The sequence below is a fragment of the Rhinolophus sinicus genome, linkage group LG04 (genome assembly GCF_036562045.2).
Source record: "Rhinolophus sinicus isolate RSC01 linkage group LG04, ASM3656204v1, whole genome shotgun sequence".
NCBI lineage: Eukaryota > Metazoa > Chordata > Mammalia > Chiroptera > Rhinolophidae > Rhinolophus > Rhinolophus sinicus.
In genome coordinates, this window is record NC_133754.1 from 146033009 (window position 1) to 146051032 (window position 18024).

The following is an 18024-nucleotide window of genomic DNA, read 5'->3' on the forward strand; positions in this document are numbered from 1 at the left end:
AAAAGAACACCAGAATATACAAGCAGACTGTACTCACCATTTTTGCAATCATGGTCACATATGGACCTGCGTGTTGATTCACAGCAAAGAAGTCCAGGAGTCGTGAGAACCAGAATATGATGTCAATGCAGTATATAAGTCTTCCCGCTGTATGGAAAGGAGGGTCACCCCACCGAAGGCTGAAACCAACCAAAAACAGGCCAGTAGCTATAGTTTCCATTAGGTTCCAGTATTCACTAATCCATACCTTTACCTTTTGAGTAAACTTCTCAGGTTCTGAAATACAGACCTAAAAGAAGAAAGAAAGAAACCTAAAGAATGAGGTATAATCCAAGAGTCTCATCAATATCACCTTCTTTAATATATCAACTGCTCATTTAAAGAGTAATTTGAATCCTGCCAAATCTTAGATCACAAGGGGATTTTGGTGAATTAAGTTATCCTCAGGTAATGAATTATTTAAACAATTCAATAAATATAGTTTAATGTCACTGTTAGTGCTAGCCAGCTTTTTGAACACCCCAACAGAAGGGTTTTTTTAAGTAATTTTTCTAGCTTTCATTAATCCTAAACTAACACAGGGAAACTGCAAGACATTTTAAAACTTAATATTGTAATGGATCTATATAAGGACAATTCCATTTCATGAAGTATAGCCAAGTACAAAAAAGACTAGTTTGAAACCAAGGAATTCTATAATCTGGTCCTCTTTAGTGAGTTGTTCACAAATTACTCAGAATGTAATATTAGAACTCACTATTTTAAGAAATTACCCTGCAACAGAGTATCAGAAAAACTGATGTGTAAAATAGTAAACCTATTTTCCCCAAAGCATAAAAATGGTAGAATTCAGATAACATTTTTCTCCTGAGTTATCTTCTATAATCTATAAACTTCACAATAGTAACTAGCAGACCATATAGGTATAACTACTGCCATACCAGAAGCAATGTGTGACACGGAGCATTGTCATGATGGAGGATGATTTATGGCACAATTTAAAACACACCTTCTCTCAACCGTAGCTCACACCCGACTGACTGCACTAAACAAGTTGAAACTTGTCACACACTGTTGCTAAGGTTTGGTGCACCGCTTCACGTATTGAAGATCCCTGCCTTTCCATTGGATGGCCCTCGGCAGTAGCATTCACTGTATATTTTGATCACACGGAAAGGCTCTGTGTCACACATCACTTCTGGTACAGCAATTCCTATCAAATAAAAACATTATGGTGTGTCCTCATCCACCTTATTCACTGAATCTGGTACTGTGAGACTTCTGTCTCTTCCCCAAAGTCAAAATGACTATGAAAGGTAAACATTTTGGATCCATTCAGGACATTGAGGCAGTCACAATAGCGCAACTAAAGAAACTCATGAAGGAGGACTTCCAGAACTGCTTCAGAAAGTGGCAAGAATGATGGGATAACTGTATTTGAAGCGAGGGGGAGCATTTTGAGGGAAATTAATAGCAATGTGTCTTTTACTGTAATATTTTTTTTTATTTAAACATTCACTGTGTTGTGTGATCACACCTCGTACATATATATTATCTAAAATAGTCATAACTGTATGATTGCATATATAAATGCATGGAAATGTTCTTTTATTTTTAAATGACTCATTGCAAATTAAAAACAAAAACTTTGACTTGTTTTGTTTCTTGGACTACTTGCTCCAGAAGGATTTTCAGTTTCAATTTTCAAAGGTATTTAGTAGGATCTTTTAAAAGCTATAAATGAATTCTTTATTTATTATACAACTTTGACCATTTACGTACCACTCTGTGAGACAAACTGGTAATATGCAAGTAATGCTAGGCTATGAAAAATCAATCTTATTTAAAACACACACACACACACACACACACACACACACACACACACACACACTTCCAGGAAATCAAATAGTTGGAGGATCTAATAACAGTTAGACAGAATCACTTAGTGATAAACACACTCAGATGTCCTCGAAAACAACTGCTTTCAAAGAGCAGCAACCAGTAAAAAGTATTTGGCAAGGAAAAAGGATTGGGATCAGAGATTTTCCCCTAAATACCCTTCCTGTAGTATGCAAATCAGGATCAGGATTGTCTATCTCACCCTCACCCTTGACCTATCTATTTTCATCAGCAGAGCTCAGGACACCTCTAGCAGAGGTGTGCAGAAGCCAAAAGTAGAAGGGATAGCTCACCTCCCGGACTTTCTCAATGGCATTGGTGAAGATGTAAATGATAACAAGCCACTCTTGCACGCTGGGCTGACGCTGCATCTCCACCAACACAGTAAAAGTGAACAGCATGAGGAATGCCAAATATGCCATCTGTGAGGGGGACACACATTCCCTGGACATGAGTGATAGTCATAATGGAGGAGACCAAGCACACTCAGACCAAGATGAGCAGAAATATACACAAACTTTGACGTGAAAACATGAAAATACAACCAGGACCATCCTCTGATTATTGATGACCTAATATTGAGGAAAACACAAGAATCCACAGTTATCTGTTCTAGGATTAAGTGGCAGAAATGAAAAAATCACTGTTCTCAAATGCATAGGAAGAGGTCACTGTCTTATCTTGTTAGCTCCTGACCAGAATTTCCAGAACCCTGCTAATTCCAACATGGGCACTTTCCGGATGACAGCAAGCCAAGAGGGAATCACACACCTTCCCTCCATTTAAACAGAAAAAATGTGTGCCAAGCACGCCAAATGAGTAGCCTCAGTAGGTGCTTATATTCAAATGTAATAAATCATGGCATTTACTACTGCTGGGAGTTTTATTTCATGCTGATTAAAATACTCTGATTAGTGGGAAAGTGTTATCCAACTTATGAGTCCTTGTAACTAAAGACTGCTGATATTTTTATTCTCAGTGCTCAGCACTCAGCCTGACACATGGTAGACATTCAAGAAAGGTATATTTAATTACTAACTGTGTATATTAAACCTAGATTTCCAAACTTGTCAAAGAATTAAAACAGTAAACACAGTAAACACACACACATATGTATACATGGTGATATTAGCTTTGTAATCTTTTCTAACACTTTCACCTTCTTAAGATATATGCCCAGAAGTAGAATAGCTGAGCACACAAATTTAAAACTGTGACACATATTACTAAATTGTCTACCAGAAAGGCTTTACCAATGTCCATGCACACCAACAATGCATGAGATGGTACAGCCCTTTAAATAGCCTCAGATGCTAGCTGATCAATACTTGTATTAAAAATCCCCAATCAACAGAGAGAAAAATTGGTATGGGTGTGTGTGCATTCATTTTCACGAGAAGTATATATTTTAATTTGGATCCCTATTTCTCATATTTTTTTGAGCTCTACCTAAGTTTTATCAGTCTTCTAAGTTTAGTTCAACATAGAGAATGGTTGAAACCACTTCTGACTATACAATAGGATGTTATATACAATAGGTGGTATTTCAGGTAGGCATACTGGGTATTACTGCCTATGAGTTAAAGAGCTGTAGTAGAGAAGCATATAAGAAAGTTAAAGTGAAGTCCATTAATTCTATACTTCCGTAGGTCTATGTCTCAAAGTCTGAGTATGTTTGATGACTCCTTAGGGACATAAGTTAATAAATTTGTTCTATCAAGGAGTCATTCTTTACATTTTTGTCATTGGTTTCATGGTATTGAGACACTGCATAAAACACTGTAGATATTGATGGTACTTCTTCTGACTCTTTTTATTTCTTTCCAGTTTTTAAGAAAAGATCCAAAAGTGTTCAGATAGTTGCTTTTTTTTATCATAACATTTATAATAAGACATTGTTTCAATAAAGCACACACTCCGTAACCTAGCAAAGTGATTGCCAAGACTAAAATGCCTGTGTTCACCATCTGTTATGGTGGAAAGATCTGGCTGGGTTATTTGTTCTATTTGTTAACAATTTTTGTTGTTGTTATTATATTTGCTTAGTGTTGCTCCTGTCTCTAAGAGTTCGCAAGCTAGAGATTTCTAAGGAAAGAAATATTTGACTACTCTTTTCCCAATGACATGGCTATGGTTAAAATTCTCTCAGTTACTGGGATATTTTGGTGCATATTCACAAAAATGATGAAACTTCATCATTTGAAAAGAGATTTGATTTTTGAAAACAGATGAAAGTCATTCAGAACTTTATACTTATTCAATAAGTATATGAAATAAGTGTGTGGTTGAGTAAGTAAATATTTTGAAATATAACACATTCAGATAATTCTTTTTAGTCACAACTCAAATGTTTTGGAAATACATAATCTTGTCCATGAGCAATTTAGCTACAGCTAAACATTAGAAAAGCAATGCTATTAAATAAACATGAAAAGCACTCAATACATTTAATGTACAGTTCATGCTTTCTCTGTATCCCTATATCCATAACAGGTTTAGTATTTGTTCATACAGTTCAACTTGTACAATTTTTATTGTCCTTTATAATGTATTTATAAGCATATACACTGAAGACAAAAACCAAACACTTGCTTTTTTTGTGTCTGTTATACATTATTGCTACAAAGAAAAAATCGACTAAACTGCTGATATTTTTGCCCAAGATGGGGAAAAGAATCCATCTCTGTCACTTAATTCTACAATCCTGTTAATTTTATTATGCCAAAAAGCTTCAGTAAAGTCCTGTTCCCCTTCCCCAATAAAAAAAATCTTAAAAAACAAACAAACAAAAAAATAGCTTCAAATGCTCAGTCCCAGCTTGCTAATGGGAAGCACTTAAGAAAGAAGAAAATGCTCGTTCTTTCACTCCCAATGTAGGAGAGATCTGTTCTAACCTTTACTTGCCTCCCTCCAATCTTCTTTCTTACCTCCTTTGTCATTCATCCCATTTTTCTTACTGCAATTCTACATTTTATCACAAGGTGGCAAATCAGGTATATCATTATCAACATTATCATCAGCTATTAACTATCATGAATTGTTGCTATGAAACCAACCGTATAAAACCAAAACTTGACAATTGGAGCACTGTAGAACTCATAGACTTTCCTGGTCAATGGAAGGCTTTGGGGACCACTCTTTAAAACAAAGTGCTGATTTTCATCTTGTTTCTCATCAGGGCCCCTTTCCATATCATGGTCTTTCTGTAAAATAAACAAATAATCATGTATTGTCAGGGGCAACCATTCCAAAATATTGACATTTACAAATATCAAAAAAATATAATAAACATATATAATAAATATATTAGAAATTAGTTGGGCAGCCACCATTCCAAATTATAATCTTATTCTTGAATGGAAAGAAAATAATATGTATTATATAAATCTTTGACCAGGTAAGGAGCACAAGGTATTTCTGAAATGCAAGCTGAATCTCTAATAATCAAACCTAGTTAAACTAAGAGTAGTTCCAAGGATTTTAAAATGGTCACTGTTCCTGTTCTGTTCAACCTCTTTTATCACTAATTTGGAATCTAAAGATATTCATAAAAATCTCTGTAAGATCAATAACCAATTTTCATAATGCAGGAGGACAGAACGGAAATCCATTGATGATACATCTTTTCCAATACATGGGAAAGTTAGGCACAGTGTTAGTTTTAGGATTCTGGCTTTGATACCTTCTCCATTCATTTGTAGCAGAGATTCTTTACCTGAAGTTCATGGACTCTGAGCTCCGGAGTCCTTGAGTCTCCTGCAACTATATGCAAGTATTTGCATTGTACATGGGTTTTTCTAGGGAAAGCATCAAATCTCTGATCAGTTTCTCATAAAGTTATATGTCAGCCTAAAGGGATTAACCCTTTGTAGGTGATAAGTAAGGAATAGCTGTGTGACAGAGAAGTAGTTGTGTGAATGTGACTACAGGTGCCCATACAGAAGAGCCTTTAAAAATAAGGGAAAAAATAATTGAAAAGAAAAAAGCACCTCTATAGCCTGATTGTTTTTGGAAAGAGAGAACTTAGGAATATTCTTAGGAATGAAAAAGAAGTAAAAGAGATTTCACCCTACTTTATAGAGTTTTGTGTTTTTAACTTTTAAACAGGAAAAGAGTTACTTTTGTGAGTTTTTAAAAAATGAATAAAAGGAATGTTCTCTGATGCCTCTCTTACTAGTACATTTCTTCAACCTATCCACAAAAGATCTCTCTCTAGTGTCAGACCCACATGATTAGCAAGATTTTTCAAGCCAAGAAATTAATCAAGTTTTGTTCATTGTCCATATAATTGCAGGAAAATATAATTTTTGAGGCCTCAGGCATCTAGATGGGTTCTCTCGATGCCTAATGTGAATATAATTCATGTCACTTTGGGCAGTAGAAGTGAGTTTATAACTTTGAGGCATAGGAACTGAGCTGGTTCCTGACAGGTTTGAACCTGCCTAGAGTTAAAATGGCTTTGAACGGATTAGAAAAGTCATCTTTTACTATGATTTTAATGACATCAGTACCACTACAGAAAGAATTCAGAAAGCAGTTTAAGTAATAACCTTGTCATTAAATAACTTCCCTTACTATATTTTCTAAGAGCATTTCATTAGGTCTTTAATTACTCTTGGCATTTTGGTATGGGTTATAAAGTACTAATTGAGCCTATCTCTGAGTTAAATTCAAAAACTGCCAAGATGAAGACAGCATGGGAATATAAATTCAGGTTCAGGCCTTTTTTTTTTTCCTTAGAAGAAGGTAAACACAAAAATATTTTTCTTAGCTTTTATTTTACTCAAATCTCAACCTCAATCTTAATCTCTCTCTCTCTCTCTCTCTTTTTCCTTCCTTCCTTTCTTCCTTTCTTCCTCCCTTCCTTCCTTTCTCCTCTCCCCTCTCCCTTCACTTTTTCTCTGTCAGCTAGGAATCTGATATAAGGAGACACACAGAATAAAATTATAACTACAACAATCAGCTCTACTACAATTCCTGCCTATTTTTTATTGCATTACAGTCATCTTTCCCACTTAATGGTGCTATGACTAAATAGATTATTATTCAACTTTTTTCAGGGCCCAGTGGCTCAGGTGGTTGGAGCACTGTGCTCCTAACGCTGAGGTCTCTGGTTCAATTCCCACATGGGCCATTGAGCTGCACCCTCTACAGCAAAGATTGTGAACAACAGCTTTCCCTGGAGCTGGGCTGCCGTGAGCAGCCAGAGGTTGGCGTGAGTGATCGGCAGCAGGCGTGACCGACTGCCTCAGCCAGGGGGAGCGCAAGGCTCATAATACCAGCATGGGCCAAGGAGCTGTGTCCTACATAACTAAACTGAGAAACAACAGCTTGAACCGGAGTATGGGGGGAAGGCAGAACAAAGGGGGAAAAAGTATCTTTTCATTGTGATTTATCAACATATCTAATACTAAGCTCACTTTTCCCCTTCCAAACCTGTTCTTTTTCTAGTCATCATTATGTCCTTTCAAGATGGCCTGGTTTTAACCATCAACCTCTCAATCATATTTGCTATCTCCCTCTCACCCATATCTCATGTTTAAGCCCTATTTGACTATTTGCTTAAAATCTATCTTTTCCTTTCTGTGCCCATTGTTACTAACTGAATAAAATCCTTATTACTTCTTACCTGGATAGTTACACTAGCTTATTCTCTCCCTGCTTCCAGCCAGTCTTCTTGCTACATCATCGAGTACACTAGAAGCGGAATCATTTTCCTAATGGTCAGATCATGTTGCTATTCTAGTCATATATGTTCACTGGCTCACCATTACCTATAGAATAAAAACCATATTCCTTCATAAGTTATACAAGAGTCTCCATGATCTAGCCTCACTCTACTTTCCCAGCCATACCTGCAAATATTCTCTCCTTGTCCCATGTCCCCCATAACCTGGACTCTAGCCAAACCATAAAAATTATAATGCTTGACATAAGCCTTGCATTTCCTGCCTGTCTTCTCTCCCACTGAAATGCTAGTTCCTCTCTCCATATCTTCAAATCACAGTTCAAACACCACCTCATTCATGAAGCTGTCTCCTGTCCCTAATCCTTACCTCCCGACCCCCAGTGAGAAAAGTCTTTTTCTTCCCCTAGTGTATCCATTCTGCCATCTTACAATAATTTGTTCCTAAGAAAGCTCATGTCATCAAAAGTCATGCTTTTGAGGTTAGCAGTCAGAAAGACTTAAACGTCTCATGGAAATTTATTTTGCTTGCCTATTGAACTTTCAGGCTTAGAAAAGGGAAGGAGGGAAGGAAAAAGGGAGGAAGGAAAGGACAGAAGAAGAAAGGAACATATACATACCCAAACAGGAATAACAGTCAAAATTTAACTGTGCTAGCTGGGGCATTAACCAATCAGAATGGATGCTCAATCAATCAATCAATTAATTTTTCATTTAATATTTATCAAATATTTTTAAATATTGTAACAAATATCCCATAAGTGCAAAAGCACATCAGACAAGATGCTAGCTGAAATGCCTCATTAAAGTATTAAGTACCAGATAAGATGTTTACTCACAGTAAACGACAATTTTATAAGCAATGATTCAAGTTGAGATATAAAAAGTAAACCATATATCCACAGACAGCATACTGGAGACTCTCCAGTAAAGATGGGCTATAAGAGAAGTAATGGAAGTTACCCATGAAAGAGTATACACCTGGGAACTGAACTAAAACTATTCAATCACTGAATATAACAAATAAAAAAATAAAAATTGGGGAGTAGTGAAGATCAATACAAATTCTAAATCTGCATTATTATAATTAGATTTTTAAGGATATGAGACATTCCTCATTGCAGCTTTAGTCTATTTATTCTACTAGTCACAAAGCAACATGAAAAGTTAAGCAGCTGTCAAAGTATAATAAAGTGTTTAATTTTGGGTTTGAGGCAGAAATGGGATCTTTTGCTTAATCATCTATGGCAGTTAAGTAGCTCTAGCATACATGCTAAACCTGATCATACTATAATGTGATTAAGACTGTTAAATAAATTGTTAAACAAATAAACTTTATGTATGTGTATATTTGTATACAGTCAATGCCATGAAAACTCAGTTTACTATAATATTGCACTAACCATACAAGCATTTTCTTTGGCACTATTGGGGTTCTGGTCACCATTATACCACGTAAACTGGAAGTCCTGGGATTGGGGAACATGCGACATCTCTGCTTTGCTTTTAAATTCCAATGTCAAAATCGTGGGTGGTAAAAGAATACTTATGACGATCTTTAAAAGAAAACAAAGCAAAATCAGTCGTAGGGATTACACAAGGCACAAGTACTATTCAAATAACAAAATTAAGATTTTAGTGTATAGAAAATGTCAGACCCATCACCAACTCAGTTGATACTCTGATTCTTCACATACTTTTAACTCAACAATTCCAATTGTACAAGTGTCTCCCTCAGAAATACTCATGAACGCAAGCACATGTGGATAGGGATGTTCGTTGTAGGGTTATTTGTAATAGGAAAAAAAAAAAAAAAACAGGCATAAACCTAAATGTCTGCCTTTAGAGGGATAGCTGGTATGGGACAAACTAACTTACAACCTAGCTGGGAGTACTATACAACCATTAGAAACACAAAAGCAATTTTGAATACTATGAAAAAGTATCTAAATTACATTGTTAAATGAAAAAGAGCAAGTTGTAGAACAATATAGTGTGATCCCATTTTTGTAAAAAAAGAAAATTAAAAAATATTCATACATATGTGCATTTAAAAATTTTAAATATGTATATGGTAGTCCCCCACCCCACCATCCATCATTTCACTTTCCATGGTTTCAGTTACCCATGATCTACCATGGTCCAAAAATATTAAATGGAAAATTTCAGAAATAAACAATTCATAACTTTTAAATTGTGGGCTATTCTGAGTGGTGTGATGAAATCTCACAACATCCCATTCTGTCCCCCTGGGGACATGAATCATTCCTTTGTCCAGCGAATCCAACGCTGTAATATACTACCCTCCTGTTAAAACTTAGTAGACATCTTAGTTATCAGATCAACTATCTCAGTATCCCAGTGCTTGTTTTCAAGTAACCCTTATTTTACTTAACAAAGGCCCCAAAGCACAAAAATAGTGATGCTGGCCATTTGGATATGCCAAAGAGAACTGTAAAGTGCTTCCTTTAAGTGAAAAGGGGAGTACAGTACAATAAGATATCTTGAGAGAGAAGGAGACCACGTTCACATAATTTTTATTATAGTATATTGTTATAATTGTTCTACTTTATTATTAATTATTGTTGTTAATCTATTATTGTGCCTAATTTATAAATTAAAAATTATCGTTAAGTATGTGTATATAGGAAAAAACATAGTATACATAGGGTTCGGTACTATCTGAGGTTTCAGGCATCCACTAGGGGTCTTGGACCATAATCCCTGTGGATAACGGGGGACTACTATACGATTCTGTTATTTATCCCTAGGGGCAGGGCAGTGAGAAGTATTATATTTCAAGGAGCATGTTATTATAATAATTCTTTAAAGCCATTAAGTACATATTATCACATAAACATTAAAATTCATTCATATTATAAAATCAAGAATATGAAAACGGCGGCTGGATGGCTCAGTTGGTTAGAGCGCGAGCTCTGAACAACAGGGTTGCCAGTTCAATTCGCACATGGGCCAGTGAGCTGCGCCCTCCACAACCAGATTGAAGACAATGAGCCACCACTGAGCTTCCAGATGGTTCAGTTGGTTAGAGTGTGAGCTCTCAACATGGTTGCCAGTTCACTTCCCGCATGGGTCGGTGGGATGCGCCCCCTGCAACTAAAGATTGAAAACAGCGACTCGACTTTTTGCTGAGCTGCACCCTCCACAACTAGATTGAAGGACAGCTACTTGACTTGGAGCTGATTGGCCCTGGAGAAACACACTTTTCTCCAATATTCCCCAATTTTAAAAAATAAAGAAAATGTTTCCTTGTCATTTAAAAAAACATATACGTATATAAAAACATACCAAGTGTCACCTTTTGTTAGATCCACTCCCATCCTACACAAATATTTTCTGCCAGTGAAACTCAGAAAATGTATATATCCAGACATCCATAATGTTCTCATTACATTGCTATCATTCATTAATTTACAGTCTATTCAAAAGAAGTATTTATGTTCAACTTCCATGGCCTTTCAAGGTAAAGAGTTTAGAAAATTTACTAAATGTTGTGAAAACCAACTTACTAAACACCACCTTTTTCTAACTAAAGTTAGGTCTTAGTAGTCTCGGATTCAGTGAATAAAATAGGATTAACCTTGACTTTATACCATTCATGATTAAATAAATTGAAGTCATTCTTGTCAAAATTGATTTTTTTCATACTGAAATTACCTTTTGTTGTTTTGTTTTAAAGCTTGATCTCCTGTGAAGGTCCTCTGGACTTTCCCCAGTTCTGATAGGGATTTATTTGCGTGTCATTTTCTTTTCAGATGTAAAACTCAAAATGCATGCAATTTTCTAGATCTGGAAACATCATAGTTACCAGGCACAACAATAATATCACACTAATTCCTAACCCACTTCCTGAAAAGGCTCCACATTCTGTTGCCCATGTCCATTGCAACAATTGGTTTGAGAAGCACTATTCAGCGTTATCAATAACCATTTTCCAAAGGCTAGGTTGGAGCCTACTACACTAAAAGCATTTAAACGAGTTTTCCTCTTACATAACCCTACAAGGGCTTCCTCCAGTCTTCAACCACTTGGAACTAGTCTAACCAGGATATCTCACAATTATTTGCAAATGTGTTCCCAAAACTCACAAGGTAAGCACTGATGAATTAGGATCTGGGTACGGAGAACAATATGGTTCACTGAAGCTCAGAAATTTTAAGTAGTTATTAAGGTTTTTTTTGTCAACTCACTATGTTTTGAGGCAAAACATTTAGTTTTGTTTCACTCAAGTGAAGTTTGTTGACATAAGGTATATTAAGCAAAAAGTTATTAAGTTCTTAGTAAGAAGGATTTCTAGTAAACTAAAGTATGTACAGGACACAGCCATGTGGAAAACTATTTCTCATATTTCCAGCTATCTATATCCCATCTCACTCTCTGAACATTTAAAAGAGGTTATTGTTAGAGCTTGTGTAGGTGGACCCATTCACATCTCTGCTTCATCATTTCCAAGTCTGAAGTCAAAACAGATGAAAGGAGAACTTCTTCTAGAAACAATTGTTGTTTCTCTGATATTTTCAAAGAGGAATCCATGTGGAATAATTTTTGATTGACTTTTCTTTTATTTCTGCAGTCTCAGTGGAATTAAAATGTGCAAGCTCTTTTGTATATTTTTAGCTTATATATTTTATTTGTGTTTCTATAGTGTGTCCACCATAAATATATTTTTAAGAAAGTCATCCTATTTGGAACACATCATATTTTAAGAACTCTAGGAAAAATAAATTAAAATATAAAATGTAGTCTTATATAGTTCTTAATGCTTATGCTTTATCCCATCTTATTCAGTTTCATGAGCACATGTATGTATTTCTTAAGCTTAACCACAACCTAAAGCCTTAGGCTTAGATTTGATGTCAAGAGTCAAATGTCTTTAGTTGTTAGCTAAATGACTCTCGATAATTCAAGATGACAGATGAGGCTAAAGTGTAATGGAATAGAGGAATTTGGAGATAGTGGTGTGAACAAATATATTTGAGGGCAGCTTTATTTTATTTATTTATTTATTTATTTTTAAGGAGGGGCAGCTCACAGTGGCCCAGGCAGGGATCGAACCAGCAACCTTGGTGTTATCAGCACCACACTCTAACCAACTGAGCTAACCAGTTACCCCTTGAGGGAAGCTTTATAAAACCACAATTTATTTCCTGAAACATCACACTGAATGAGCAGAATAACAGAAATTGCTAATTTTATTTAGTTTATTATTGGTTAATATTCTTAAACTGAGCAAAATTACACTAAAAAGTCTCATGCATTTCTGTTATAATTATCAGAGGCAACAGAGTTTACTACTAATGAAATATTGCATATGTTTGTATATGTTTTTAACATCTTCTAACCACTTTCATATGAGTATGCCTTTGTGATGAACAAACCTGGTACAATTACCCTCATTTTTTAAAAAAGAAGCTGTGGTAGTGGGGGAGAGGTAGTTGTGAGATTCCGTTGGAAAGCTCCCAGCTCACCTGTGAGAATCAAAGATACTAACTGATTTCCTGAAGATACTCTTCTGGAACAAGGAATAAATGAATTCTAAGCGTACAGACCTTCAGACTAAACTAATATCTATAAAGCAAGTAAATGTACCTTTAACCAAGAGTTTTTCCTCATTTTCAGGCGCCCCATCCACATGTCTGTCAGTAGCATTTGGGTACAAGTATGCGAAACAAACGGCCGCAATCCTCCAGACACTGCCAGTTTCAAACAGGTAGAATTGCTCCAGTTCTTGAGTTCATAGGTCAACAGCTTCATGGCCATTCTCTCATTCTGCTTGAATGCCCTGTCCAACACATCTAGGGCAAGCTGGCCAAACTGTCTGTAAGGACACAGTGGGGATCAAGGAAAACAAAAGCAGGTGAGAGACCCAGAAACATTGAAAAAGATTAGATAGAAGACATAGGAAAGACCAGTACAAAAGCAAGAACAGCAATTTAATAATCTCAGTCTGCAGAAGCTATTTTAAAGGGATTGTTGCTCGGGATATGGATTGTTCTCCCTTTCCTGAATGAACAGAACTAGAGGGCTTACACTATAGCATATAGAATTTGGTTTACTGCCGGAGTGCCTGAGCTATTCATGGGGAAAAGCTACTCCACACCACAAAACAGGCTATATATATAGCTTGGTTTGGGGCTCCCTGATAAGACCTAAAAAAGAATTTTTTGACAGAAAATACTGTTCAAAAGTGACTAGCAATTAAGAAAATTTGTGGGACTACTTTTTTTTTTAAGGTTTTACAAAATGCATAGATGACTTAAGTAAGAAACCAGACCTGGAGATATTTTCTGTGCGTTTTTTTCTTCTAAAAAGTAGATGCTGTCATTGTCTGGAATTTTGTGGATCAAAATTATAAATTAGTTTCTATTAATTTTAGCTTCCCTTCTTTCCTCACTACTCTAACAATTAATGAAAAAGCAAAAACATTTCTAACTTTTCTATCTTCCACCATCACGCTCAGGTTCTTTAATACATAATATACATAATACATTTACTTGTTTTTCTGCCTGAGAGATACTTAAAGTAAACCACAAGTTTTAATTTAACTTAGTATCAAAGAGTTGCAGAGTTGAGAGAGACTTTCAAAATCATTAACTGAACACTTCAGAGTGAGGAAACTAAAGTCCCAAAATCTGGTCAGCTGACTTCCCCGATAAACAGCAGGGCAAGGACTAGAACCCAAGTCTCCTGACTTGAAGGCCACCTCTCTTCCTTTCATTTCACAAAGCTCCTTAAAATACCTAAAGATCCTTATTTATAGGAGTCCATGAAATGCACAACAGGTCCACTCATCGTCCAAGTTCTAAGGTGAGGGAGATAAAAGTGCCTAGCTATTCTGAGAACTGTCAATGTTTAATACGAAGTGAAGAGAGAACTCCTACTTTGAGTAATTTTTCAACTCTTCGGAGGCATCATCCACCATGTTGCTCTCCTTAGCTTCACGGGCCATGGCTCGGTAGAGTATAAAAGCAATCACCGCCTTAACCGTGGCCTCCTCTCCATGCTGCCAAAAGAACATGGCCATCTTCTGCCTTTTCATTAGCACAGCCCAAACCAGCAGGTCATTGTAAGGGTAAATAAAGCCCATAGACTCAGGGTCATCAGCTATATTTTGTTCTTTCGACTTCTTCCTTGATTTATGAAGGACTGCAGTCTTCTCCTGTTAGAAAATAAAATAAGAATGGGTTTCCAAACACTGAGATACATGCTGTCTACCTAATGAAACACATAAGGTACCCTAGAACAATTTTTTAAATCACTGAAAAGAGATGAGAATAATAAGAGCACTTTATAAACCAGAAACCAAAAATTTGTTCTTTTAAGGTAATATATTTCTTATTGCAACTAATAGTTCCAGGGTCCCTAAGGTGAGATACTTTAAGTTCATTTAGCACAACTAAAGACACTACTACACTTTTGGAACAGAGCCACTAAATAACTATATGGCAGCTTTCAATTTCCCAAGGAAATGGATTGAAATAATATTGGATAAATGAGAACTATTAAAAAACTCTAATTTCACCTTACAAATAGATTCATTATCTTCCCCTTAGAGAAATATTACCAGTGTTGCCAACATGCATCCAAATAGATTGGTTTTAAGTTTCCTTTATTCTGAATACATTCCTCTAGTGCTGGTAATAATGGAATACTATTAACCACCCTGTATAGCTCATCTCAAAGGCTACTCTTCTAACCACGTCCATCTTCTTCTGTATCACTGTGGATGTTTCTCTACTTCAAAGCTCAACATACTTCACTATGGTTATTACTTTGGGGAGGGTGGGACTATTTCTCAGTCATCATTACATTTTCCCCAATCTACCTGCATCCCAAATTCAACCAAGCACCCAACATAATGCCTGGCAAATAATCAGATTTAATAATTATTATTTTTAATTAAAAGGGAGTAATAGCAAGAACTGTAATAAGTTCCCTCTATTTCTACAAATAAAGGGAATTTGTATTCATTGGTGATGATGAAGGGTAATTTTATAAAATATGTTTTCATTCTAGGAGCTATGGAAAGCAAACCTCTTTCAGCCAACATAGGAACCATTAATGAAAACTCGAGTAAAAGCATTTATCCCCAAAGAAAAGTGGGATCGAGGTAGTATGGGAAGAGAGGGAGTATCAATATTGTGCACAAGCAGGCACACACACATTATATTGTCATACGGTGACATTATGCTAAAATTAATTTCAAGAAGGCATCAAAGGGGAAAAAAATAAGATGCAAAATGTCAGTATGAGAGAGCAGTAAAAGAGAAGGAAGTAGTCACATCCAATTAGCCTCAGGGAAAGGGGGCTGGGGGCTCAGTGTTGGGTTAACAATTACATTTTAGTGGCATTCCATGGACTGCTTTCCTGTGTCACCATCTGGACATGGTGGCAGTAGAAACAAGGAAGGTAGGCTGAAGTGCCAGCCCCGGCAGTCATGTAGTTCCCCGTGCCCTGTCCTGGACCTTTGCTCAACATTTAGAGGACAGCTGTGTTATGCTTTGGATTTGCGCCATCTGTTTATACTTGTAAAGGGTCCCTCAATTTGTACCACCTTTTCTCCAATTTCAAATGAAGACGTCGTCTCAGAATGAAGGAACAATTTTAGTTTGAAATCTAAAAGGAAGTAACAGTACCTTGAGTTTGTAAGGCTGGGCAGTTCTAATGAACTGGGAGTGCAACGTGCTTTCTGCAGATTCTTTTCTATTTCCTGAAGCACATTTCTGGTGAAGAGGGGGCTGGGAATAACTTTGAGCAAAGCTGGTCACTCTCTGGCATATATTATTTTATTTTTAAAATAAAACAGAAAGAGAAAAAGATTATAGTGGCAACAATTAACATTGTATTTCTAGACAGTAATAAAAACCAAATATAATATTGTGTGTTACCAAATATCCAATGGTTCTCTCTTATCCATGATTAGTAATCATTAATCAGAGATTAATTACTCCCTCACCCAAAAAGAGTGATCTCCTCAATCTCATGATTTCCTTCTTATTAAGTACACTGTTATTTCCTAACATCTTAGAAAACATGCTCTTTTGTTCCGTATTATAAACTTGCATTCCTTCTCTATGTGGAAATTCCATTAGAATCAATGGATGTTCTATACCTGGAACAAGCTCAGAATAGGCAATAAAGATACACAGTTCTGATAAGAAAAAGTTCCCATTCCCAAACAGCTCCAAGGTTAAGTTAGAAAGTTTTGGAATTTCTCCACACGTTATACAATATCGCCACTGGAATTCCAGCGGCTAGGTCCAACAACATAATTCATTGCTCATCAGCATGAAACTTTCATCAATGGAAAAAACAAAAAGAAGTATTGTAAAGGGACTGACATAAAAATGAATGATACAAACCACAGGCTTTGAACTATTTTATTTATTTTTAGTTTCTGTTTTATGGCTATAAATTAGACATAAAAGTGACAGGGTCAAGATTTTTTAAAGATACTCAATTATCATTGCAATACAGAACCAATAGTATGATTAATAATAATCATAATGGCTATTATTAACAGTTACTCTATATCTTCTGTGAAAATCCCAGAAATAGGGTTTTTTCAGATATTGCTTTATTTAGTCCTTTGGATGAATTTATGACAGGGGTATTATTATTATTCCCATTTCATAGATGAGGAAACTGACACAGAGAGAGGTCAAATTTCTTGCTGAAGATTGCACAGCTACTAATGAGCAAAATGAAGATTCAGTTCAATATTTCTCTGACTCCAAACCATGTATTTATAACTGCTATGGTCTAATTTACTAGGAAACACAATAAACCCTGTACTCCTTCACTAGCAAATAATCAGAGCTGGGTAATTTCCTACAAATATCTAGAAAGGCCACTAGAGAATTTGCCTAGCATGCTCCCCTCTGAGTTGCACCAAGGCCACAGTCAGTCCCTGTACCTGCCACTGGTCACCTCACAGCCAGGTGTATTTTGTTTAAATGAAGGAGCTGATACTGCAAGTGTATCCTTATGCCTTTGAAATTTCAACAAAGCACATTTTCTCTGTGAGACGTGGGTTTCTTTTGGTTTTATTTTTTTCATTTCCTAAGCCAAGATGGGTTTCACTTCACCTAATTCTTTATAAATAAAGGTCAAAAGTAGCTTGATATTCTGGACTCTTCATGTGATCTTACACCAAACTACCTTTCCAGTCTTACCCTTTCACAACTTTTTGGCACTTCTCCAGTGACAAAGATCTCCTTGTCACTGCAAAAATGTACCCTGATGTCCACAGTGCTGTGCCTTCCATTGTCCTGCTCTTCTATCAACCCCAAATGCCCAAAACTACCGTTTCTAACACTTCCATTATCCTCTAATAAGAACTAGTCCCTTTAGCTTACTGTTTTGTAAGGGAAATTTTAAGAAACAAGCAACGTTTTCTCTGCTAATGACCTAAC

At 36.1% G+C, this 18024-nt stretch overlaps 1 protein-coding gene across 4 annotated transcripts in view; it reads right to left on the bottom strand.

Moving 5' to 3' along the window:
* The window catches only part of TRPM6 (transient receptor potential cation channel subfamily M member 6), a 138580-nt gene that overhangs the window by 52008 nt on the left and 68548 nt on the right, over positions 1 to 18024 (bottom strand). For all 4 annotated transcript variants that reach the window (XM_019736695.2, XM_019736693.2, XM_019736694.2 and 1 more), the window contains exons 15-21: positions 16246 to 16380; positions 14491 to 14768; positions 13199 to 13427; positions 8992 to 9144; positions 4959 to 5105; positions 2196 to 2324; positions 38 to 289 (exon numbers count right to left, since the gene is read on the bottom strand). In XM_019736695.2, the coding sequence (XP_019592254.2) occupies positions 38 to 289; positions 2196 to 2324; positions 4959 to 5105; positions 8992 to 9144; positions 13199 to 13427; positions 14491 to 14768; positions 16246 to 16380 (1323 nt within the window). The remainder of the gene's footprint in view (positions 1 to 37; positions 290 to 2195; positions 2325 to 4958; positions 5106 to 8991; positions 9145 to 13198; positions 13428 to 14490; positions 14769 to 16245; positions 16381 to 18024) is intronic.